The sequence below is a fragment of the Gasterosteus aculeatus genome, chromosome 7 (genome assembly GCF_964276395.1).
Source record: "Gasterosteus aculeatus chromosome 7, fGasAcu3.hap1.1, whole genome shotgun sequence".
Lineage (NCBI taxonomy): Eukaryota > Metazoa > Chordata > Actinopteri > Perciformes > Gasterosteidae > Gasterosteus > Gasterosteus aculeatus.
Genome location: NC_135694.1, coordinates 31,189,043 through 31,214,937, shown reverse-complemented (window position 1 = coordinate 31,214,937; position 25,895 = coordinate 31,189,043). Strand labels below are relative to the sequence as shown.

The following is a 25,895-nucleotide window of genomic DNA, read 5'->3' as shown; positions in this document are numbered from 1 at the left end:
TTCTAACTAATGCCCCCCCCCCCCCCCTCCACTATGATGCTGGAATATTTAGACATGTTCTACGAGCACATTACAACATATATATTCTAATTATTTTTACGGTTTGAACCTCAACTTCTTTGAACTAATTCTCTAACAGCCTTTTAAACGTTTATGATTCATCAGAATCAGATTTATATCCAATTAGAAGAAATACTCCCAAAAAGAGAAGTTGTTATTTATTCATTCAGTTATGTTAATTTCATACGTCGTTGCATTATACTGTTGCAGAACATTGTTGCCCCCCCGACCCCCCCAATTCATTTTCTTTCTTCTTATTCTTCCCACTTTCTTAATGAATGTTATAGAGCATTAATAATTTACATGCAACTTTGATGGGGACACAACTATCCTTCCATATTTCAGGACACACTGTGTGGGCTTAATTGTGCCATTTGTAGATATCCCTCTTTTTACTTTAACACCAGGGGGAGAACAAAGTGGGAGAAGGATGGTTGGTTGTTAAAGTCAGGCTCACTGGGACACTTTTACCTGTGACGTTACTGCAGTTACAGTGCGCTGTGTGTGTGTGTGTGTGTGTGTGTGTGTGTGTGTGTGTGTGTGTGTGTGTGTGTGTGTGTGTGTGTGTGTGTGTGTGTGTGTGTGTGTGTGTGTAAATGATCCTTTGGACGGGGCCTTGATGGGCAGCTGGTCCGCTGTGAACTTGCTCATCTGTGAAAGTGATTGGAACCACCTGCCCGTCCTCTGCCGTCTGTGACCATCACAGCCGCCTCGTTGATTAGTGACGCTCTGCAGCGTTTCTCGAAATAAAGCCTGTGTCTAAAACAATCTGGGAAAAAAAATCAAATATGCATATGACACCATTTGACTGTTTAATGTTCTCGCTGGAAGAACCAACAAACAGAAACTTCAGTGGTCTTCTCTGTTAACTCCATTCTCATCTTTACCTTGGATAAGGTAAGGCAAATGTAAAGTGTGACGTAATGCATTACAGAAAGGTTACCAACCCTGAAATAAATACACAAATGCAACAACTCTTATTTCGTGGTCCTAAGGAATGTCCAAACACACACACGCACACGCTTCGCGCGCACGCACAGGTGTCGCTTCGCGTGCAGCGCGGTGGCTCTGCAGCCTGTGCGCAGTACGCGGCGTGCAGCGGCTGACGTCAGAGAGGAGCGCGCCGCCGGAGGAGCGTAAATAGGGCAGAGCCGGAGCGCAGCGCGGAGAGGACACCCAGCCGGAGGAACCTGCAGGATGGACAGTCGGGACGCGCTCAACCCCGCCGCCTCACGCACCCGCCCGTAGCAATCCAGCCCACCGCCGTCTGCAGCCCGCCGAGCCGGAGGAGAGGAGAGGAGCTAACAGAAGAACACACGACAAACAACGCGAAGAAGGAGAAGAAGGAGAGGAAGAGCGCAGTTTTGGTGTCGTCGCTGCGAGGGAATCTGTGGCATTTCGCCCCACTGCCCCCTCTCGAATACCCCTTCCCTTCTGCCCTCTTGCCTCGCACTACCACAGGTAAGGTGCACGCCGTGTCTCCTGATCATCAGTAAGGGCGGGTGTTGCAAGTTTGGTGGCTCGTGAGGCTGCATGGCGCCGCTCAGTGCAAACTAAACAAGGTGGCGGTGGCGTACTTTTGAATTACTGCGTCCGGAAAGCGGGGGGTGGGGGGTGGGGGGCGTGCAGGGGCAGCCTAGCTGTCAGCGGTCATATTTGACAGTGTTGAACTCCACCGCCTGGAATGTGGCGCAACACCGGAGGAGAAGCGTCCGCGGGGCCGCCTCGCGTGGACACCTCGTGCAGACGCGGGCATAGGCTCTCTCAGAGTTTGGCTCCAGTTGACACCCCCCCCCCCCCATGCCCCGGAATGCGGAGCAGCACAGGGGGGAACAAAGTGAGACACTCACAGTGAGACGCCATCAGACCAGAGAAGACTGTGGCGCTCGTCCCACCGCCGGAGCTCTCCGCGGTGCTGAACCCGCGCCAGCGGCTCTTTCTGGGGCTTCGTCGTTCTGTCCCTTTTGGGGCCGTTCATCGCTGTGCTGTCGACCGACCACCGGGGTAAACCTCGGCTCCTCCAACTCTCGGCCACGTCTCCCGTACGCACCGACGCGCGCACCCTCGCATGCAGCAGGCGTGCACATGTAGAGCCCTGGATCGATATCGTATCTATTCACCGCAGCAGTTCTCAGCTGGACCTCCAGCTGGTAAAACACATGCGACCTGGAGGCCTCCGCGCGCTCCTTCATCGCGAGGGCAAACACACAAGCGACCAAACGTGATGTCGGCTGTCTGAACGTGTCGTTTGTGTTCACTAGTTGGATTTATTATATATTTTAATAGCTGAGAATAACGGTAAAAAAAAACACGCCACTATGATTAAAAGACAATTTAACCAAAGGGTGAGAACATTTAGAACACAATTTAGCACAGGTCAGTTTCAGGGTCTCGCAGGAGCCCCATGGAGCCCCGCACCTTGTCAGGTGCGCCCCGGGTCACAGTGTGCGGGTTGGGCGTCGGTGACTCGGTCGGCTTATTGCGCGTGTAATTTATTATCTGTCACAGCGCGGCGTACCGGCAGATTAAGGCCGCTTGTTGTGCTTCGGAGACGGACTAATAGTGGGATGACTCACACACTCACAGATCCACGCCAGAGACACACCGGCGTCACTCACTCGGACAGAGGAAACCTTCACCGTGACATTCTGCAAAGCACCGAAAAACCCGCACGAGAAGCAGCTCGCGCCTGTGCGTGCGTGTTATGGTTGGAGAAAGATGTTCTGCTGTGTCGGGCTGAGCAGGAGGCTCCACAGGCTTCCATGGCTCTCTGATGAGCATCAGTCTGCTCCTCTATGATTTCAACATGAACATGTAATTGACCTTTGAGTGAAAGATGAAGCTGCAGTCAGTGTTCTTTAATTTACAGTTTCAATACTTCAGTCTGGATACCTGATACAGTTTGTGCATCATAGGGACAGTTCAATGACACACATGTATCTCTCTCGGCCAGAGGAATTAGCTTTTCCTGAGTTTGTCACGGTCAAGGTGTTAGTTATTATTATCGTGGATATACATGCAAATAGTCAAATCTTCTCTCTACCGCCCCACCGCCGCCCCCCTCATCAATGCTGCATCAGGCATTAAACAATCCAAATAAAAAGATCACGATGACAAGTCCATTTAAGATTCAATTAATCTTAATAAATAGAATAAATTAATAAATTACACTGTAATTGAAATGAAAAATGTCATTTTTTCATGACAGTTATAATTATTATAGCGTCGGACTCATGAGCCATCGAGATGCTTCCGATCCCTTGATGTGAACCCCATGCTGAGCTCAACTAATCAGGACTGAGATTTATTTCTGCCCAACAAAGCTATCCCCCCGGGCAAACCAATCCCACTTCATCCACCACGCTGTTTTATTCATTTTCTTTTGTCTTTACGCCGGTTGACTTTGATTTGTTCCGCTTTTGCAATTTTTCCAAAGAAATACATCGTTCCTGTATACTCCAAAACCCAAAGTAAAATGCATCGCGGACAGCCAGTCTCAGCCTTCACTCACATCGTGATTAGTTTTAAATTGAAGTGGGTTTAGCGCTCAAACCCAGAGAAATGTAACGGCAGGGCGCAGGGCCACAAAACGCTTCACTTGAAATTCTGATCACTGGTGTTGAACTTCACTAGAAATGACCTTTTCCTCTGTGTGAACGCAGCCGCTGAGCTCGGCGCCCTGAGCAAAGAGCTTCCCGCCGAGCGGAAGAAACTGAGGGAAGAGTCGGTCGAGAGGGAGAAGGCAAACCCCAAACAACCCCCTCTGGAACCTTTATATCTGAATAGTCTTCGTCCCTGTGGTAAAAATCATTCATACTGACTTTGAATGCTCCTGATTCGGAAGACCGTTAGCATTGACTTGAGTGAGGTTGGCGTTGTATTGCAGCGGCTGAGTTAGCGTGGAGGAATGAAGCTGAATGGTGGTGCGTGGGGGCGCAGACATTCCTCCCCACAAAGTGCCCCTGAGGAGCCACGGATGCTGGAGGAGGCATTTTCTCTCCGCGCTGACCTCCCCCACAATTCTGTTTTTGCTACTTACAGCAGTCCACTGATCCCCCTGGTATCCTATTTGCGGCTGTGGAGGTTTCACACAGCCCACGGGGTGGGGGGGGGGGTTCTGTATCTACCGAGTCACTCGCTGCTTTGTGCGTATTTCAGCCCACCTGACGAGCTGGAGTTCAGGGTTTAACACCCGAGCGCCGGCGATCTGTTCACGGGGAGAAGTCTGTGCCGAGTCAATGAAAAGGGAAGGAGGGGCCTCTTGCCTCTCTTCAAGTGAGGTCAGGCTCTTGATTCATTGGGAGGTAATGCAGAAAAGCCCACGATGCCTTGGTGACCTTTCTAACCGAGTGCTCGTCCCCCCCAGTCGGCCCTTCAGGCCTCAAAACCAGAGACTGTTCTGCTGCCGCTCCCAGGCTCTGGAATAAACTCCCGTTCCACCATTGACAATTTCAATGTGGCTTAAAGACCCACCTGCCTTTGATCGTTTTAGTTCGGTCTGTTGTGGCCTGCCGGCTTTGGTAAAGTTTACTTTGCCCCCCTCCCCACTTACTGGTGTTGAACCTGCAGGTTTCATTTCTCCTTACGTTTCCTACAGATGTCCACCAGCACGTGTGAACGTACCCTCGTTGCATCTATTCAAATCAAACCTCCGTCTTTTTTGCAAAAGCTCATGGTTTGAGTCCATTATGGAAGTGGTGGTACTTGGTGACCTTTGGCTGAGCATGACGCAGCCACCTGTCTTCTGGTTTGGTTTGACTCATCCCATGATGCCCCTGTGTTCCTTTGGTTCTGGCCCCCATTGTGTGCTCTGCTGTTTCCTCGTCTTGTGTGTGTGTTCTTTGTGTGATCGTTGTATTCAGCCACTTCCCTGCATACTATATTCTATAATGTGTGAAGGCTGAAATGCTTTACTTCATACAGCTATCCATATTCTCTATACTACAAAGACTGGCTTCCACTCAGCCTTTGTACTATTGTACTATTTGAGTAAAATGTGCTTCTATTCTAGGAAATCACTTTTTTTAAATGGAGATGCACAGTATATTTTTGACACCTGCCACGGAGGATGCTGGGTTTTGGGGTCTTTTTATAGAATGTATTGACCAACTTTAGGAATTTATGTGACAGAATCTGTGCAGGTGGAAAACTATATTTTTTTGTGTCATTCAAATCGTTTCTCCTTGTTTTATTGGTGCTAAGCAACGGTTAGCTGTACCCAAACTACCAGCTTCATGCTACCTAATATTTTATCGTTGAGTGATGAAGATGGAAATTGTCAGTCATCATTAATTAGATCTTCTCTTCTCTTAATCAGTTGCGAGCTGTCTCAGTTAAATCCTTTTGACTGTGAGCTGTCTGGACCCTCGGCTGATGAGGCCCGTCAGCTTTGAACACCCCCCCAAACGCCCCAAACGCCCCAAACCCCCCAAACGCCCCAGCTCCTTTCCCGAGGGCCAGTGCGTACGAGCCTCTTGCATTACAGTGAATGACAGTTCATAACCTTATCGTTCCAGGCTACCGTGCTGTATAAATCCTCCGCAGAGCCTCCTGAGATTTATTACATCTTGTCATATAAATAGATAAATAAATAAAGGGACGTAAAAAAAAACGCACCATGGATGCGTATCCTGTTCACCTGGAGTGTGGGAGATAAGGAGGTCTACGCCGCGGCATCCGGATGCACGGCTGTCAGACAGATTGACACCGCCGGTCTCCTCGGTACCTTCCCAGACCGAGAGTGATAAATATGGAAGAAGGAATTGCCGCCGCGGACAGGCCTCTTGAAAACATTACGGGTGAAGGCGATCACCTCGGCGGCTCCACCTCCTGCGACACAGACGTCTGCGGGAGGAAGAGGGGGGTGTTTTAAAGCCGAGTGCAGGCAGATCGGTTCGGCAGCCGTGGGACGATAGCAGGGGTTCCTCCCAAAACGGGGCATGCACCACCAGATAATCTTCACCTTCTACTTTTAAAAGGGTGAAAAGTCTATTGAGCTAAAAAAAAATGTGAATGTTGGAAACTTTCCTAAGAACATGTTGACTTAGGAAGCGATCAGTGAACTGCAAACCTGGCAGTGCGAGCGCGAGAGTTTATTCCTTCCTCTGTCATCTTTTCTTAAAAAGGCAGCAACTTGCAGGGAGGAAGCACGCTGAGTGTGGGGGTCGGAGGGATTGTCGTACTGGAACTGGAATGTGTCATTTACAACCGTTGACTGCACACCTGGAGGCGTTCCCCATGCCGCCGGCAGACAAACAACGCGCAAAAGTCTAATAGTTTTCCCAACTTTTAAGCTTATCAATGTCCCTTTGGCCCAGACAGCCAATCCCATCAAGCAAGAGGCGCCGTTTTTTACCGCTGGCAGATGGGGTTTGGCTGTACCGCTAATTAGCTGCTGGGCTGTGAGAGAGTGTCAATCATTTATGAACTACAGCTCCTCATTTATTGCCCTGGACTGTATTCAAAGCTCAGACATTAAAAGGATAAATCAAAGTTCCTGAAATCTGACATTCCGGCCTGCTAGCCTACCGCCTGCTAGCCTACCGCCTCTTGGCCTACCACCTGCTAGCTTCCGGCCTGCTAGTCTACCGCCTGCTAGCTTCCGGCCTGCTAGCCTACTGCCTGTTAGCCTACCGCCTGTTAGCCTACTGCCTGTTAGCCTACTGCCTGTTAGCCTACCGCCTGCTAGTCTACCGCCTGCTAGCTTCCGGCCTGCTAGTGTACCGCCTGCTAATCTACCTCCTGCTAGTCTACTGCTTGCTAGCCTACCGCCTGCTAGCTTCCGGCCTGCTAGTGTACCGCCTGCTAATCTACCGCCTGCTAGCCTACCGCCTGCTAGCTTCCGGCCTGCTAGCCTGCTGGCTGTTTACCTCCCTCCTTTGAAATCATAGAGGCTGTGAGGATTTTGGACATGACTTATTTGGTCCAATGCTGATTATTCCAAATCACCAACATTCTTGTCTGCTGGCTGACAAGAATTCCTTAGATCATCTCAGTCAATAAAGGATATGAGCTCCACCCGGAAAAAACACAGGAAATGTTGGAGAAAGTGAAAGCGAGTCAGTCAACAGCGCCGCCGAGGAACATCAAGCTCCCCGGATCCATACGTGTTATATTGCCGACACATATCACCATTAGCCTCAGCCTGGCAGTTACTGTGTTGTTTTCACAGCAGAGCCAGATGTTTTGTGATTCTCATGCTGAGGAAGAACGGCAGTTTTATGTTGTTGGTTCAGAAGACTCTCAGTAAAAGCAATATAATTCTGACATTTTCATTTTTCTACCAAAAGGCCATCGAGCTCCTCAAGTCAAAATTCCAAATTCTAATTGAGTTGGTTTCTTGATGTGTGTCTGCTTTCAACGTGTGGATGTGATTCTGTTTCTTTGTAAGGAACAGCAAATTCAAGTTTACCAACTTGTGTTTTTATACTGAGTTTAATACGTAATTTGTCAGCTTGTAGTTAAAGGCAATTTTTGAGGTTTGTTGTTTGTTTCTTTGTTTATTATCGTGAGAAAACCGCTGGAAGTAGAAGACTAAAGGCTGAAGATAGAATAAATAAACATATCCAGGAAATGACTGTTTGCTCTAGAAATAAATCCCATTCTGAAAGTAATCATAAATAAACTACATGTTTTATTAATGCATTTATTTTAGTCATTGCCATAATAAAGGGCCGCCGTTGGGAAACATCTGCAGAAATTCAGTCTTTATTTTTAGCAGATTTAATCTCAAAGAAACATTTTGTCGTTTTAACATTCAGATTGTTTCCATATGACACTTTCTCCCATCTTCTCCTACGTGTCTGTGAGTCCGTCAACGCTTCCATCCAGAAGAACAAAAATCAAGCGCGGCTTTAAAAACTGAATATTTTACCTTTGACCTAGAAAAAGAAACGTCTCCCGGCTGAAAGCAGCTGATGCGTCTCAGAGGAACGCGAGACGGCACCTTCTCCCGAACGCCTCATCTTAAAGTTTGATGGCTAGCAGATGGCGCTTCACCGTCTCTGAGCGCCGCGCAACGCAGACGAGACGCTTCTTTTATTATCGTTGGTGCAACAGTAGAGATGCTTTGACACGTGGCTGCACACTACATTAGCATTAAGATATATATACATATATATTATATGTATATATATATAATATATATAATATAAATGTATATATATATATATAGGCGAAGCTTTGCTGCCTCAGAGAGTGAAAGTTGCACACAAAGAGACACACAACGTGTGAGATGGCGAGTACCGGAGCGTCTGTCTCTTTAAGCCGTTTAATACGCGGATCAGATAATTGGCCTCGTCGCAGACTCTCTCCCTGCTGATGAATTTCAACATGGACCATTCATTCCACATGTGTGTGTGTGTGCTCGTGTGTACTCATGTATGCATGCGTGTGCGTGTGTGTGTGTGTCATTGCCGGGGGCCATGCAGCCCATTAGGACAGTGACTGGCAGATCTCATTTGGTGGTTAATTTCAGCAGGGTGGGCTCTCCTGTGTGAGGCCCGTTAGCCTCGGGCTCGCTAGTCATGTGACGTTTCCATGACGGGTCCCCGGTACGCGTGTACTGTAAACCCGCACAGGTCCAAAGTACACTAAGTACTGCATTTTAGTATTGTTTTCGACATTATACACTTAGTTTTTACACCACTATCTATTTTGAACCACTTGTTCGTTCTCAGATCATTTAATATTGGGCCTTTTGGCTTTTTACTTTTTAGGTGAATTCCTATATTTGACAAAATAATCAACTCAGGGGTCCTTTCACCGACATTTTACCCCTCTGAGCTTTTCATTTCTCATCTCTTTGCTAAAACAAAAAAGCTGTGAGTGGGTCTACAAGAAATACGCTGCATTGTTGTACACAATACTTACAGGGGGAATCTGCCTCGTGCCTTGTTAGCGGTTACTTTTAATACTTCATGTACATCTTTAACGTGTCCGAAATAAGAGAAGATTCAACAATCTATTATAGAGCAGCGAGGAAATTTACAGGATTTACACAGTTATAGTAACAAGAGACACGATAAAAAGATAAAAATCAAGTATTATAAATAAGCAGTGATAAAAAAACAAAAACGAATGCACAATAGCTGCAATGAAATCTCATATAAACAGCCAGAATAACACCTATAACTGTTACTGCTCAGTGCATTTCTACTGCACAGTGTTAAAACAAGGACACGCGTTTTGTGTTGGTTCCTATGAATATGTGTAACATTTAAAGGGGAAGATGCAGCTTTAAGTAAAGTGTGTCAGTGTGATTGAGCTCTGAAGGTAAAGCTAAATCATCAATTATTGATTAAATGTTAACAGAAAAGAACAACAACAGTCTTTATATATTGAAAACAGAAAGGTTTCCAAAGATGAGATTATTTGGTGGAAAAGGAGTAAATAAATATGTAAAGCAGCGAATACATTTCCAGCGCGACGCACGGGGCGATTACAGGTCAAGGTGAGTCGCAGCACCGTTTCATTATTCAGTATTCTGGTTAAACGCCACAAACACCTGCGCTGCTTGAGATGCGTCGCGGCGTTTTCTCTGCCCTTGTTTCAGTTCATCTCCAAACTTTACGGCCCCCGAAGGTTCTGCAGTAAAACACACAATAAAGCCACATAATACACCGTAAACAACAATAAGGTACCGCGGTGTCACCGTAGGAGCCCACGTCAGCAGATAAGGGGGTGGACACAATAACAGGAACGTCAGTGCAAACAAAGTACAACCCAAAATAAATACTTCTCTTGAGAAGCTGGTAGTATTTAAGTTTGACTAATTCTGCACTTTGCTATTTGATGTGTGTTGTTTTGTATAACAGTATTTACATGATTTAAAGGCTTTTCTTTTCCATCGGTCTGGTTCGTCCACTCTTAAGCCGTGAAAAAAAAGCTTTTATGTTATAAGTATTAAATATATTCTGTCCATTTCCGATGTGATTTACAAATGGAGCAAGTCACGTCTGAAATAAAGGGCGTCGGGTGCAGGAAGCTTTGTGCGCTCTGCGTCCAGAAGGTCTTTGTGTGCGCGAGCCGTCGTGTCGCGGCGGCAGAATTGATCCCCTGAGTTTATGCACACGGCACCGCGCTTCAGAGGCTTGTCTCTTTGTTGACATCAAAAGACTTTCTGTGTCCTTTTGTTATACGGATAATTGTCCCCATCAGTGGAGGCTTTGAAGCGCGGCTGTGTGTGTGTGCGTGTGGCCTTCTCCTCATTGTGTGCATGAACAGCATCATTTCAGACGACACGCGTCTCGTATTCGTAACACGAAGATTATTTGTCTCACATCTCAACCTCATTCTGAACGTGAGCACTAAGGACTTTGCTTTGCTTCTGCTTTCAGGTGCTCACTCATGGGCGGCCTGGGCGTTTGGGCTGCGGCCGCTCTGCTGGGGGCCGCAGGGTGCTGCCTGGCCCAAGGGCTCAAGGGCGGCAGGTGGGGCGGCGGCGGGACGCCCACCGTGCCACGTGACTCCCACCAGGACCGGCGCTCCACGGTGAGCTTCTAACACACACTCTTGTTGTTTGTAATCCACGCTTGTAAGTTTCACATTTCAAATACCGTTTTCTTTGAATTTGAGCGCCATCTTTTTGGGTGAGGGAGACTTCAGCGAGAGAATAAAGCGTTGGAGTGATGAAGGGCTCCATTTGTTTGTTTGGACGTCCCCTTTCGAAGCTCAAGGCTGCGGATGTAAAAGTAGAAAACATCTGCACGAGACTTGATGAAAGTTAGTTAGCAAGTTCAAAAAAAGGCTGAATATCTTTCATTTAAAGAGATTTGATCCTTATAAAATGCATAATGGATTCATTTGAATGACGGATGCTCAACATTTACTCCTAGACGTGTTCAGCTGACCAACGCGGCAGCAACGAGGCGTGTGCCGGGTGGGTGTGTTCCTCACCCCCCCCCCAAATTTGAACTTTAGAAGCTGCCAGTTGGCACCAGAATCCTAAAGTTAAACCCTCGGGGGAATAATTATGCAGGAAGGATTCTCAAAGCTTTTGGGAATGTTGTTTTCCTTCTTCTTCTGTAGACGCTCGCAGAATAATACACACCATGTAAACAATGACGTGTCTTAAGGGTGAAACAGACGGAATAAACACGAGAAATGAAGCAGTGAGAAATGAAGCAGTGAGAAATGAAGCAGTGAGAAATGAACCGCTGTTTATACATTTTCTCGCTTTATGTTTGCATGTTTTTAATGATTTTATTTTTAAGCACTTTGAATTGCCTTGTTGCTGAAATGTGCTATACAAATAAATCCAGACGTTTGCGGGAGTAAATTTACGGTTTCGAGGGTTCCTTGTGAAGGTGACTGGGATTACGAAGCGCTCTTCTGGGAGCAGATTGGCACATGTGTTTTTCTTTCTTTCGCTCCCTGTTCAAATGGCTCCTGAAGCAGTTTGTGCACGAGTTCCTCCCCCCGCTGCTCCTCCTTTTGATGCCTTTTCATGCTAATCAGGCGGCATCTCCGAAAAGGTCAAAGTAGCAACATGCTCCTCGTGCCCAACAAAAACCCGCAGCTGCAGCTCCGCGAGAACACTGGAACCGTGTCGGCGTGCAGGTGACTAATCCGGGCAGAGCTTTGTTGCTTACAGAGATGGAGAGAATGAGTCGGCACGTAAACATGTGGCTCCGTGAATGAAGAGGGTCGGCGTAGCAGCGCATATAAGAGTGGGGGGGGTGCGTGGGGGGGCTATTCAAGAACGCTTTGCAACAGACACACGTTTTCTTGAATTGCCCCGCTGTTCAAATTGCGTCGCCACCAAATGTCTCTGCAGCCGCAGCGTGCGATTCTTCTTTCAATGGCATCGGAGATGGAAGCACGTTACTCCCAGACATTAGTTCAGTGCTGCGGCCATCTTAAACTCTGTATCTACTACAAAGCCCATTGACGTAGGCGTACGGGATGTAGTAGAGGTACACGTGTAGTATTAGGTTCTGATTGGCTGGCGTGCAGCTGATGACATCATGTAAAATCAACCAGGTAACCGTAGCAGCAGTGATGTTGCTTTATACACAACTGCCGGTGATTTAAGCAAACGATAAACCAGCTTTAAATATTTAGACCACTCTTTTAGCACAACCCGTATTCCTGATTTTGGAGGCCGTGGCCAATTAAGCTCCATTACTCATTGCTTGCTGGTTGATAAACGTTATCTGTATAAAACCTGGCTGGAAATCTTTCAGCTCAGTGCGCCTGACCTGCTGCATGTTGGTCGAGGTTGTAAAACCCACACGAACCCTGATGCTGATTGTGTTCACATGTATTCCTTCTGGGACGTCAGAGCCCAACCCGCCCTGAGAAGAACACTATATGACATGTAGTGTTAACGCCATCGGATCCTAAATAAAGGACACACAACTCTGACATAAGCCTCCGGCTTCAGGGTTTGCCCTTTAGAATCTTTTTCAGACAACTTGGTGGTTCTATGAATTGTTAGCCGGAGTCACAGGAGAGACTGAAGGGACGATTCACCTCGCAGAAAGTAGTGGGCCCAAGTTGTCCAACGCAAACGTCCTCTCGATGGGCTGCTGGGTGCCAGAATGGATGTTGCAAACATTCAAGGTGATAAACCGAGATTCTGCCACAATACCATGCACTTTAGAGACGGCAAGCTAGCTAACCAACGAGCTAACCAGCAAGCTAACCAGCGAGCTAACCAACGAGCTAACCAGCGAGCTAACCAGAGAGCTAACCAACGAGCTAACCAGAGAGCTAACCAACGAGCTAACCAGCGAGCTAACCAACGAGCTAACCAGAGAGCTAACCAACGAGCTAACCAGCGAGCTAACCAGAGAACTAACCAACGAGCTAACCAGAGAGCTAACCAGCGAGCTAACCAGAGAGCTAACCAGAGAGCTAACCAACGAGCTAACCAGCGAGCTAACCAACGAGCTAACCAGAGAGCTAACCAGAGAGCTAACCAACGAGCTAACCAGCGAGCTAACCAACGAGCTAACTAGAGAGCTAACCAACGAGCTAACTAGAGAGCTAACCAACGAGCTAACCAACGCGCTAAGCAGCTAGCTAACCAGCGGGCTAACCGTCGCCTGCAGTGCTCGGAAAAGTAATCTGCTAGACGCGTAGGGGCGACTTTTATGATGAAGCCTCAGGATAATGTTGACTTTCTTCAGGCGTTATAGACAAGCAAACAAAACTTGCCATCAATCGTCAGCAAATGTCTTTAAATCCTTTTAGATTTCCCCAACGCAGGACCAATAAAATCTTATCTTATTTTTTTCTTGCTTTGGAGAATTATTCCTTATCCACTTACGTTTTGCCCACAAAAATATCATCATGTTTACTTACAGAGAAGGGGGGCGCAAATTAAATTTAAATGTATGTACATTTCTACTACTGCATACTAATCGTGTGTGTGTGTGTGTGTGTGTGTGTGTGTGTACTAGCGAACTTGCAGAAGCTGCCGTCAATTAAAACTATTATTTTACGGCATACAAATCCTTTGAGGCCGAATGTAGAAAAGAATGTGACAAAAAGATCCCTGTGCAGACGTGGAGAATAGTATTTTTAGAAAGATGCCCAAAGCCCCTCTTTCACCTCCACGCCGGCTTTGATTCTCCAATCAATTGATCAAACAGCCGCGCTCCAGGTGATGGAAGGCGGTGCTGATGAGCACACTCAATTCCATCCCGCCGCCATGAGGAGGCACGTCCACAATTAAGACAGACAGATGGCGTGCGACGGGGGAGGGGGGGTAGAGACGTGCAGGCAGAGGAGGAGGCGACGACGGGAACAGCTGAAAGCGGCGTTGTGTCTTCCGCGAGCCTCTCGGTCTCCCGGGAAGCCGAGGAGGCCTCACAGACGTGCACATCTTTTTATCACCGAGCCTCATTACGGTGACATCCGCAACGACGCAAAATGTCACACGTCGGCTGCTCCACAAACGCCGTCACTGGGAGACCGGCCCGCGTCCTCTTTCTAAGGCGGCGCGTCGGCCCTTTCGTTTTTTACGGTTTCCGACACATCGAGCGCTCGCGCTGCTGTAACAAGCGCGATGCACGACAAATCTTCCAATGTTTGCACACAAACGTGACACGCTGAACAACCAAAGCCGCTTCATGACTCCGAACTCTCCACGGTTTTAGTGTTTCTAAAGAAATTTCAGTTTTATGCCTTTTCTCATTCTAAAGAAATGATATTGACGTTTTCGGCCGCCCCACAGTCATAAACGTTGTTTTTGGGGGTATTTCAAAGGAAACATGCTTTTATTTACCCCCAGCGCGTTGTGGGGGCTCGGAGGGCTTTTCTCTGACGCTTCCGGACGTTGCCCTGGAATCCAACCTGTTTGAACCCGTCGCCGTTCTATCTTCAGTCCCTGCAGGGAGGTCCGAACCGCCAGTAAATGTGCTTTAGTCAGCTTGGAATTCCAGACGTGATCGTCCTCCGCTTCCTCGTCCAATCGCATCGACACAAAGCGCCGTCAGAAAGACGCGAATGAAAGTGACATCTATTGAAACCTGAAGCTGCGCGTCGATATCGCTCACAGGTACAAAGTGACAAAGTGAATTACTTCTCCTTTCCGTGTCAACTGTTTGACATGGTGATAAAATGCCGTCCTGCAGCCTGCTGGGAAGTGTCTTCCAATTAGGGTGATTGAAGGGGGGGCGGGGGGGTCCTCGTCCCTCCGCTGTCTCTTCCTGTTCACCTTTTGCTTTTCTGACGTCTCTCTCTGAGCCTAGAAAGGGTGCCGGAGGGTAAAGAATGGCTGCACAAAGCTGGCGGGGGCTGTTTTCCTCCCGCTCCTCCGGCCTGTAATAACCACTGTGTGTGTGTGTGTGCTCTGTGTTTGCAGGAGGAGGGGAACGTGGACGGGAGCATCCATCAACGTGAGTACTCGCCGTGTTCAAGGCAAACTGCATTCTGTGCAACACGCGCTCCGCGTGCTGCTGCTGCTCTGGCACACGCTTTGTTTTCCCTGATTGCTGGGAAGGAATTCAAATGTCATAAGGCGGACGGTGCATGAGGCTGTTACGGGGAAGAGGCTCTGATGACGACGTGACTGACAGTCTGAGGCGAAACCGATTCTCCTCCTCGCACACAGTGTCAGATTGAACGCGTTCGGGTTGTCACCGCATGCCAGCAGATAATCCACAAACCAGGAGCTTCATATTTAGTCTATTGAGTCGCGTTCAACACCATCTGACAGGAAGCAGTGCTATTGTATTTGATCATATCTGTGTCTCATTCGAAGGGACAACGGTTCTTTAAGGGAACTGGACATATTCGTCAGGTGAATAATGATGCAGTCGGGGGGAGCGGGACGTCCCGCTCAGTCTGCTCCACCGTGTGAGTCCAGAACCACCTGAATGGTCCACTAGTGGAGCACACCAGTTTCTCTGGGAAGAGGTGAATGAGGACGTGCTGTAGGAGGCTGGAGACGCGCTGTGTGCGTACGGCCCATTGACCACGCGCCACATCTCCTTGGACTATTTGATGGAGCAGTGGGACATCGGCCGGTTAGCTGAACCTCCGTCCCTCGTGTCACGGACGCAGAGATGAAAGCGTTATCGAGGAGGAACAAAGGGGTCAGATAGGACATGAAATCAACAGATCTGAGCCCACAGTTATTTAACAGCGTCGCCAGAATCGTGCATGCAAAGTATTTTTTTAGTGGGCAGCAGGATTGAAGGGTTTATGTGCTCCAGTTACTGCAACAGCGACGTGTCCAGAGTGCTTCCTGTTTGACAAGCCACTTCCTCTGTGAGTATTGTCCCATTACGACGTGACGTCTTCTCTGCTCGCACGGCAGTTCTCTCTGACCTCAACATGACCCCAGAGGACTCCCCTTCCTGCTTAGTATGCATCCGTATTGTTTTTACCTATGAGTTCCACTCAACTCAGTGTTGTGTGCAGAAAGGCGGCTTTCTCGGTGATAATTGCTCTTCCAGCTCTACGTGCTTCCTCACCTGCCTCTTGGAATCCAGCTGCGGTCCCGCGCATCTCGACGGGGAAAGGCGACGCGCGGCGTCCTCATCACTGCCTCCACAGATGGTGGTGAGGAGGGAGGTGAAGGAGTGGACAGAACCCACCCAAACAACCCCACGAGGCGCCAGAAGCCACACGCTAAACCTCCCGATAATCCGCCGGAGCTGCAAAGGTTTCAGCGCGTTGGAGGTTTACGGCAGCAACGCGGGTCAAAGGGGACGGGCTGGGATTCACGCACAGGGGACAGGGGGGGTGGACTTACTTTCTGGCTGTGTCAGCTTCGCAACCAGAGCAGTTTTTTACCATCGACCGCAAGGCACGAGTCGCTCAGGTAGCAGAAACCTCACGAAGCATCGAGATCCAGCGTCTGACTCTTCATCCTCCTTCTGTGTGTTTCGATGAGGGAGGGGCGCGACCCCCCCCCCCCCCGTGACGTGTCTCCCTGCATGAGTCGAGGACGGCCGCTGTAATACGTGAGCTTTCCTTCCCTCTGGAGGCTAATTATCTTCTGTCTGTTGCTTCCTGCTGCTCCTCTCACATTCCAACCGCTCCTTCGCTCTAGTTCACCCTTTGCTTTTTCTCCTGGCGGTTTGGTCCATATCTCCCCCTCCCTCATAATCGCCCAGCTCTTTTATAGCGCCTTTGCTCCTCAGGCTGAGACAATGACATTAATCAAACCGACCCAGTTATAGGACGCTGCGCGTGAAGGTGTAGAAGTCGGCTCAGGCAGAATCCTCTCCATCCCCGGCTGGATGCCACCATCGGGTCCATCCGCTGTCAGCGATCACGTTATCGCTGGGGGGTCCACGTGGAATCATTGAATGTTACCCATCTAGAAGGGGGACTAATTCGGCACTGAGCGATTTGTTTCTGAACCTCAGGGTTCGTTACCGTCACACATTCAGCTACGGGAAGAGGCAGAGCCGGTTAAACAGTCCTCTGGTTCATTTGGGTTGTAATTGGGTGAGAATTAGAGGGGACGAAGTTGACAAGAGAGCGACTTTAATGAGCTCGAACGACTGAGGAGCTGGAAGGAAGAAAAGGGGACGAAGCTCAAATCAATACCAAATAATATTATATTGTGTAACAACATCTTACTGGAAAATAAGAACGATTGGTCCCAGATTTAATTTGCAAACAGAGCACAATCTGGAAAACACGACATGCTCGATCTTTAAGTGGTTGAGTCGCGAGAAGACGACTGAAGCAACGGCAACATGGACGCCAGTGGGTGTTGCGCAACACCGGGAAAGGACGTTGACTAAACTACTGCCCGAAAAGCAAGGTGGCACTCGATCATTTTGACTCGGTGTGCAGCCGCTTTAAGGGGAGAAACACCGTCACAGAGTCCTAGAAGTGATGGTGTTTGAGGCGGATGCTGTATTATGCATGTGGAAGTTCTGCCCTCCACCTGCAGTGAAGGTTGAGAAAAACACTCACATTTACTTTACTTCAGTCGTGGAGTTCTCACTTGGAGAAGCGACGTAAATCAAAAGAAACCCCAGAAACCATCATAACACTCGCGGGTCTAAATGAGAACTTTGGCTCTCGTCTCGTAGCGTAATTAGAACGTGCAGAAGAACCAACGCTCACCGAGGTGTAATTCACGATCTCAGTTGAGTCGTAAAAATCTTTGAAACGTCATTTCATGAAGCCGCAGAGCGATAAAGGCTGCAGAGCGCTAAGTTCATCGACAACTTCATCAAAATTGTAAAAATGAAACGGCCGGCGCCAAAAACCAACCCTCCTTTTTATAGAGGAGCTTACAGAATGAGAACTTTGTTATGATCCGCGTGATGATCACAGGCGCAAAAATGACTTTCTGAATCGGATGCACAGGTCGATTATTCACACAAAGTGTGGACCCACTTTTCCATCTGAAGGTGGTGTCTTTTTCTACGTCAACGGGTGGTTAAATCACGGCTAATTACTGTGATTGTAACGCAGTTTATGCTTCACGTAACGACTGGAGGTCCACGTGGGAGCAGATGACCCTGTGAGACCCTCAGATCCACCCGTTACCTCCATCTTTAACCTCCACCCGTTACCTCCATCTTTAACCTCCACCCGTTATCTCCATCTTTAACCTCCACCCTTTACCTCCATATTTAACATCCACCCTTTACCTCCATCTTTAACCTCCACCCGTTACCTCCATCTTTAACCTACAGCCTTTACTTCCATCTTTAACCTACAGCCTTTACCTCCATATTTAACCTCCACCCTTTACCTCCATCTTTAACCTACACCCGTTACCTCAATCTTTAACCTCCACCCGTTACCTCCATCTTTAACCTCCACCTGTTACATCCATCGTTAACCTCGATCGTTAACCGCCACCACCCTTTACCTCCATCTTTAACCTCCACCTGTTACATCCATCCTTTACCTCCATCGTTAACCTCCATCGTTAACCACCACCCATTACCTCCATCCTTTACATCCACCCTCTACCTCCATCTTTAACATCCATCCTTTACCTCCATCCTTTACCGCCACCCATTACCTACATCCTTTACATCCACCCCTTTCCTACACTCTTTACATCCACCCTTTACCTCCATCCTTTACATCCACCCTTTAACTACATCTTCAACAGCCACCCTTTATCTCCATCTTTAACCTCCATCCTTTACATCCACCCCTTACCTCCACCCTTTACCTCCATTCTTTACCTCCACCCTTCCACCCAAGACGGCTTCATGAGCTGAGAACAAATGATTGCTTTTGAATTCAGATTATTCGCCTCTGCGCTCAGTTTCTTTCCCCGCCGCTTTTCTTCCACGCCATCCAACACACACACACACACACACACACACACACACACACACACACAGCCTCACCTGCACATTCATTTACCTGTTGGAGTTGTTGTGATTTTTGCAGAGGACGAGGTGTGTCTGCATTCCCACAGGGAAGTGGAAATATTCTGAACTGTCAGGTCCCGTTTCTACGACAGTAAACCCTAAAACACGCTGCGTACCTCACCGTGTTTTTAGGGTTAATTCTAAAAGATTCATTCACTGCAGAGTGACGAGCCACCCTGTTGAAACTCTCAAGTCTCTCGTGTTTTACGGACAACGGTACCTTTTCATTATCATAATGTAATGACAATGTGTATGAGAAGATCTCTTCACGGAATGATGCCGTCACATATTACACATCCTACATGTGGCGAGGCCCAGAGCCCCGGAATCCTTTAGATGCTACGTCGCTCTCCGTATTACGAAGCGCTGTCTCTGCCAGAAGAACCAATGTCGGATACTCAGACGGAGAGGATGAAACAACGGGATCCGACGTTAAAGGCAGTGAGTCAGTGAGCCGTGGAGGCGGTGCTCCCTGCCAGGACCGCGTAATAATACAATGAATCAAATGGGCTTTGAATTTAAAACAAAAAATTGATTTCAGTGTGGCATTGGTGTTTCCTCCATAATTTCCCTAAATATGACAAGCAATTACCATTGTCGGGGTGTTGGCAGCATGAGCGGGCGCTCTGCCAGGGTTCCGCCTTTGAGGGTTTGCTTCCTCAATTCAATACGCAATTTCAGATTTCTCTGAAGCTCTTTGCCGACATCCACTCGGCACATAAAAGGCAACAGACATCGTGATCTGAGCAAACTTCTGCCTGCCAGAATCCCACAGAGGAAAAGTCCCCAGAAATAAACTCACGGACTCCCACGATTGTCTGATCATTGTCATGGAACCGGAATCTATTTTTAAAAGTAAGTAATGCTCCCCGAGGCCCTTTGGAACGCATGAAGATTAATGAGAATGTTGTTGTGGGTGTAATTTAATGCCAGACAGGGAGGGAAAAAGACACCGTTGGCTACGCAGGTGGGTTGCTTTTTCTCAGAAATATTTCTTCGGAATTATATTGCTGAATAATTTATTATCCAACAAATTTAAATGTAAAATGGTTTGAGCGGCCAGCTACCGGGGGAGAGAGCGCAGCTGCAACAACAGCAAAGGCGCCGCCAGGGCTCCTTCGTTTCCGAGTGAAGATCGTGCAGGTGTCCAAAAAGGTGACCAGAATGATGCATGTGTAATGTGATGAGGTCACGGCTTGTGAAGGACTGGAGTCGGGTCAGAGGTGGGGGGTTATTTTGGTTTATCGGCACAATCATAAGATTAATTACGGTGTCAGATGTTATATCCCTCCATATTACCAGATTTCTTTCCTCATAATTAAAACCCCCCTCTGGGCCGGAGAGGTCACGCTTCTTCTAAAAGTTTTTTGCTCAACTTGTTCTGATGAGGGCAGCGTTATTAAACAGGAAACATTCACCTGCAGTTAATGGAATGTCATGTAATTGCAGTTGGGAGTTAATTGACTTCCACCTGACGAGCTGAACTTGTGTTCTTCCTTCCGACCAGCAGGGGGCGACTCCTCTGCTCCCATAGACGTCTATGAGGAAATGACTCTACTTCTCTGTAGTGACCAGCAGGGGGCGACTCCTCTGCTCCCATAGACGTCTATGAGGAAATGACTCTACTTCTCTGTAGTGACCAGCAGGGGGCGACTCCTCTGCTCCCATAGACGTCTATGAGGAAATGACTCTACTTCTCTGTAGTGACCAGCAGGGGGCGACTCCTCTGCTCCCATAGACGTCTATGAGGAAATGACTCTACTTCTCTGTAGTGACCAGCAGGGGGCGACTCCTCTGCTCCCATAGACGTCTATGAGAAAATGACTCTACTTCTCTGTAGTGACCAGCAGGGGGCGACTCCTCTGCTCCCATAGACGTCTATGAGGAAATGACTCTACTTCTCTGTAGTGACCAGCAGGGGGCGACTCCTCTGCTCCCATAGACGTCTATGAGGAAATGACTCTACTTCTCTGTAGTGACCAGCAGGGGGCGACTCCTCTGCTCCCATAGACGTCTATGAGAAAATGACTCTACTTCTCTGTAGTGACCAGCAGGGGGCGACTCCTCTGCTCCCATAGACGTCTATGAGGAAATGACTCTACTTCTCTGTAGTGACCAGCAGGGGGCGACTCCTCTGCTCCCATAGACGTCTATGAGAAAATGACTCTACTTCTCTGTAGTGACCAGCAGGGGGCGACTCCTCTGCTCCCATAGACGTCTATGAGAACACCACTGCTTCTCTCTTCATTTATTCCCTCAGTAAATGTTGTAAACGTGCGTTTCAGTCTCCAGTTTCAATTCTTCAATACAGCATGATGTAACTTTTGGTACGAAAAGTAACCAACATGATGGTAACGGTGATGGACGCTTTATTATGCATTGAATCAGAAATCTGACTCCTTGCCTGTTTTTCACAACAACATGAGATCATTTTGTGATGTAGTTTGCTTTAATCACCCAGTCACCGGCTTTGGCAACCTGTGTGATTCTGGCTGTTAAGACATCTCCAATATCTGCAACATAGAAGCTGATGCAACTAGAGAACATGTGTACCAAGAACGTTTATCCTCATTCGACCTCATTACCTCCAAATATTCTTCCATTACACAGCTCATTGGCCACTTTTTGTGAGGCGATGATGAAAAGGTTGAAGAAAAGAAACTTTAAAGGCCACCGATTCGCCCGTATCGATCAGAGAAAAGAGATTTTGCTCCGGTCATGTCGTTACATTGAGTGCTCTGTGTGCTCTTTCCTGGTATTTAGGGATTCCCGTCTTTGCAATCACTCACTCAGAACCAATTGAGAGCCACTGAGCAATAAAAAGCCAGCATTCACACCATTTCCCGCCCTGTAAAAGCCCTAAAACTTCCCTTCCACCAAGGAGACAACAAAGAGGCAATCACACCGAGGAATAAAATACCCCGCGCATCTCAACCGCCCTCTTCAGGGAAACGCAGCTGCCACCCGAACACAAATGGAGCAATTTGTGCAGAATATCATGCGTAATGGTGGGGCCGGCTTCCAGGTGTGCGAGCGGTGAACGAGCGGGCCCCCCCGGAGGAGAGGCTCTTCAGCGGCGAGGCCCCCGGGCCGTGGATGCGTCAGGGTGTCATCGGTTAAGGACGTCGCCGGGAGGAAAGAGCGATCCGCCGTGACATTGCTGCTCGCTACGCTAAGCGGCGGCGGCGTGGAGTCAGGCGGCGAGGCTGTCTCTCTCCCTCTCGGTGAGCGAAGGGATGATTTCGCTCCCGGCGGGAGGAAAGAAAATGACTCGGGTGGTTGAGACAGAGCAGAGATCCCTGTGATCGAAGTAGAGAAATGAAGAACGGCTTGTTTTGTTGTTCCTTTGGGTTCTTCTGGCTCAGAGTGTCATATTCAAGCTGTTCGCCGTCCGGCTGTGGTTGTCTTGTTGATTATTTACTCTTCCGGAAGGTCGGGCGGTCAGAGCATCGTTCTGCATTCACATAACGTGAGACTGATGATCCATGATTAATTTATGTTTGGTCGATTCTAATTAACCGCGGAAAATCTAATCCGCCCGCTTCTCCTTGCATAACGTTCCAAACTATTATTGGCAAATTGAAATGACATCACCCAGGGGTTTGTGGACTACCGTTTTGAAGCCGAAGTAACAGTGTGTGGACTGTGAAGTAGAGACCTGTCAATCACTGTAAGCCCCGCCCTAAAGCCTCCCCTGCTCTATGGTCTGTTTGACTCTAACTGGACCATCATTCACTAAACTTATGAACATGAACACAAACATTATAAACTCATGTTTACAATGTTTACTGAGGGAATAAATCAAGAGTCATTTCCTCATAGACGTCTATGGGAGCAGAGGAGTCTCCCCCTGCTGGTCACTACAGAGAAGTAGAGTCATTTCCTCATAGACGTCTATGGGAGCAGAGGAGTCGCCCCCTGCTGGTCAGAAGCAGGGTTTAGTCATTTTAGTCATTGTGCATAAAGGCCGGAGGTCCAATCTGCATGTATTATAAATGATAGCTAATAATGCGGCTGTAGGATTGAAAGTCATCTAAAGATTTACACCCACACAAGATAAAATATGTCGCAGTGGAGGGAAAAAAAAGCCACTCCCGCCGTAATAATTCACCGCGGCTGTCCGACTGCCGACCTTAATCACAGTTTACCGTCGTCCTCGGATGGCTTCCGTAATGTGCATTCGTGGAACAGCAGCAAGCGAAGACAATCCGCCATTCGTTTCCCGACTGTCCTCAGCGTTCCCCGTCCTGTTGTTGTCGCGCGTACGTTACCTGAGAGACGCACACGGATTCACACGTATTCACCTCCAACTTCAAACATCAGCACGTGTCCACCTTTAAGACACATAGAGACACGTAAATTCACAGTGACGATACGGACGCTGATATTACACCTCCGAGTGAAAGAGACCGGAGGACACTGATTGACCCGCAGCCTTTAATGGTAACGGATGAATCAGTGGACATGAAGACAAAGACATGAGGACACAGGACCTCATGACCCCCCCCCCCCCCAGTGGACATTCAATTGGGACCTTTATTAAATCGGAGCGCCGAGATGCCGGCGAAGTCGTTTATTTGCAGCAACGTGAAGTAACAACGTGCAGGTCGAAGCGCTTTGATGAGGCTCATTAACGCACGCCGCGTTCGCCTCGTCCCCGTTCATTTGGCACAGCGGGGAGACGCTCTCGGGGACGTAGCTCCATTCATGTGGCATTAACGGCGTATCTCAGTGTTATTTAGACGTCTCCCCCCAAATGCAGAAGACTCCCACGCGATGACGGTGTGTGAGGAGGAAGACGGCAGCACGCCACGCCGGGAGGACGGTGGGGGGACATTTGTCAGCCGCCATTGCTTTCGTTTAAGGGAGATCCCGTCCTCATCGAGGATTAAAGGATTCCTTTGCATTTTCCTCCTCGTAATATTCAGAGGACATCTTGGCCCACACACACACACACACACACACACACACACACACACACATCAGAGTTTAAATAGCAACGAAGAAGCAATTCTAAGACACTCCAACCCTCTTTGTGCCAAACACACATGAAAAGGACGGGTGAGGCGTCTCGCCGATGGGACGTCCGGAGCGGTCCGTGTCACGGCTCTCTGTCACGCGGCTTAAGTTCTTCCAGGGTGAACTAAAGCAGCAATAAAGCCCGTCTGCTCTATCTATTGTTTTAACGATGTTTGGTGCAGAAGAGCACTGAAGTTCCCCCCGGAGAAACGACCACATTTTCAAGGAGCAGAAATAATAAAAGTTGAAGAGCTGGCGGGGCTCGGACACTATTATTTTTATTACGCATCTCTTAAGTGGGAGCGTTTGAAGAGGCCGCTCTTAGCTCAGAGATGATTGTGAGGAAAATCGATCGCTGTTGGATCTGCTCCACGAGGTTCTCTCAGCCGGCTGGGGGGGTTTAACCCCCGAAGGGCCCTTAAAGACTCTGAAGGTTTATAGCGAGAGGAGAATGAGGTACGGCCAGAGGGTCAGAGCCCAACGCGTTTGTAGGTCATGTTAGTTATTCTTCACGTTTGGATCGTGTTGCTCGTCCTTCTTTGTAGAAGAACCACTGAGGACTGAACCGAGGCAACAGTCCCCCTTTCCTCCCTTTGGGTGGGACCTCTTCGGTTACCACGGCAACACTAACTGATGCGAAACAATGCGAGAGGACGTTTGTTAGAGTGGAGTCGTACAAACGGAGGCGCTGTGAAGGTTGATTGACAGCTAGAACAGCCACCTGGAGCCAGAACCACAGCTGGGCGCCTCGCTTACCTTCGGGGCCGTGCTGATGCATGCTGGGTAGGTGTGTGTGTCACTGTGAGATGAGGCTCTGCACGCAGCACAGGGAGAAGGTCCAGCACCTGATGGATGTTTGCACAAGCCCCCTCATGCTGCTTCTGTGTGCGTGTGTGTGCGTGTGTGTGTGTGTGTGTGCGCTTCACTCACACACATCGCTCTCAGCGCTCACATTGATCAGCATTCCTGCTACACGGCAAAAATCGATGTTAATTTCGCTCTTCGGCGTGTTAGAATCAACACGCTGTCACAGCTTTTTAAATAATTTCAAGCAGGAGAGAAGACGGCGCTCCGCTCGACTCCGGACCTCCGACTTAAAACACCTGGGACGCACTTTGCACTGCACGTTAACGTCGACGTAAATGAAGGATTTAATATACTCCTGCATCGGCTCGGACCCCCCTTACCCCCCCCCCCCTCCCACTGAACCCGCCGCTAAGCGGTTAATAATCAGCTAACGAGGGTCTGAAGAAATGAGCTCTCCTCAAACCAACACCACGTGGAAGAGACACAGCTTTTAAAGAGTTGGAGGGAGGGGGGGTGGAGGAGGGTGGAGGCCGAGCACTCAACCAAATCAGCCCCCCCTCCCTCCCCCCCTCACCCGTATGCATGGCTGGATTCCAATTGAGGATGAATATGGAGCTCAGCTAAAGATGATGGATGCCATTTGTCTTGGCAAGCAATCATACCTGCACCAGTATTTTTGGTCCCTTTTACCCCCCCCCCCCCCCCCTTCCTCCCCCCTCCTCCCCCTTCCTCTCAAGAGAGAAGCCACTTGGTGTGATAAGTGATATTTATAGTCGCGATGGCAGCTGGGGAGAACATGCACAGCACAGCAAGGCAGGGACGTATCGGAAGAGTGGCCCGTTCAGAGGCATTCTGGGAATTGGGGCTTTGTTTTTATTAATTGCTTTTGTAGTCTCTCTCTCTCCCTCCCTCCCTTTATCTCTCTCTCTCCCTCCCTTTCTCTCTCTCTCCCTCCCTCCCTCTTTCTCCCTCACAAACTCTCTTCCCTCCTGTTTTGAAGGACAAACATGTGGCTGGCTGCTGTTATCACTTCCCTCACAAACAGTGTTGAAAGTATGAGCAGGATGGAGGGGGGGGTTGGTGGTGGTCTTCATGTGGCGTCGGAGCCGAGGTCCGGAGGGACGGGGGCGGCACAAAGCGGTCCGGTCTGTTGTTCGCCGGCGTTCCCCCGCCTGCAGCTGATTGGCCGGCTTCACC

At 48.7% G+C, this 25,895-nt stretch overlaps 1 protein-coding gene across 1 annotated transcript in view; it reads left to right on the top strand.

Moving 5' to 3' along the window:
- The first annotated feature begins 1,141 nt into the window (after positions 1-1,141).
- fstl4 (follistatin-like 4) overlaps positions 1,142-25,895 on the top strand; it is a 92,772-nt gene continuing 68,018 nt past the window's right edge. The window contains exons 1-3 of the mRNA XM_040181938.2: positions 1,142-1,521; positions 10,398-10,551; positions 14,873-14,906. Coding sequence (XP_040037872.2) covers positions 10,408-10,551; positions 14,873-14,906 — 178 coding nt within the window. The 5' untranslated portion in view covers positions 1,142-1,521; positions 10,398-10,407. The remainder of the gene's footprint in view (positions 1,522-10,397; positions 10,552-14,872; positions 14,907-25,895) is intronic.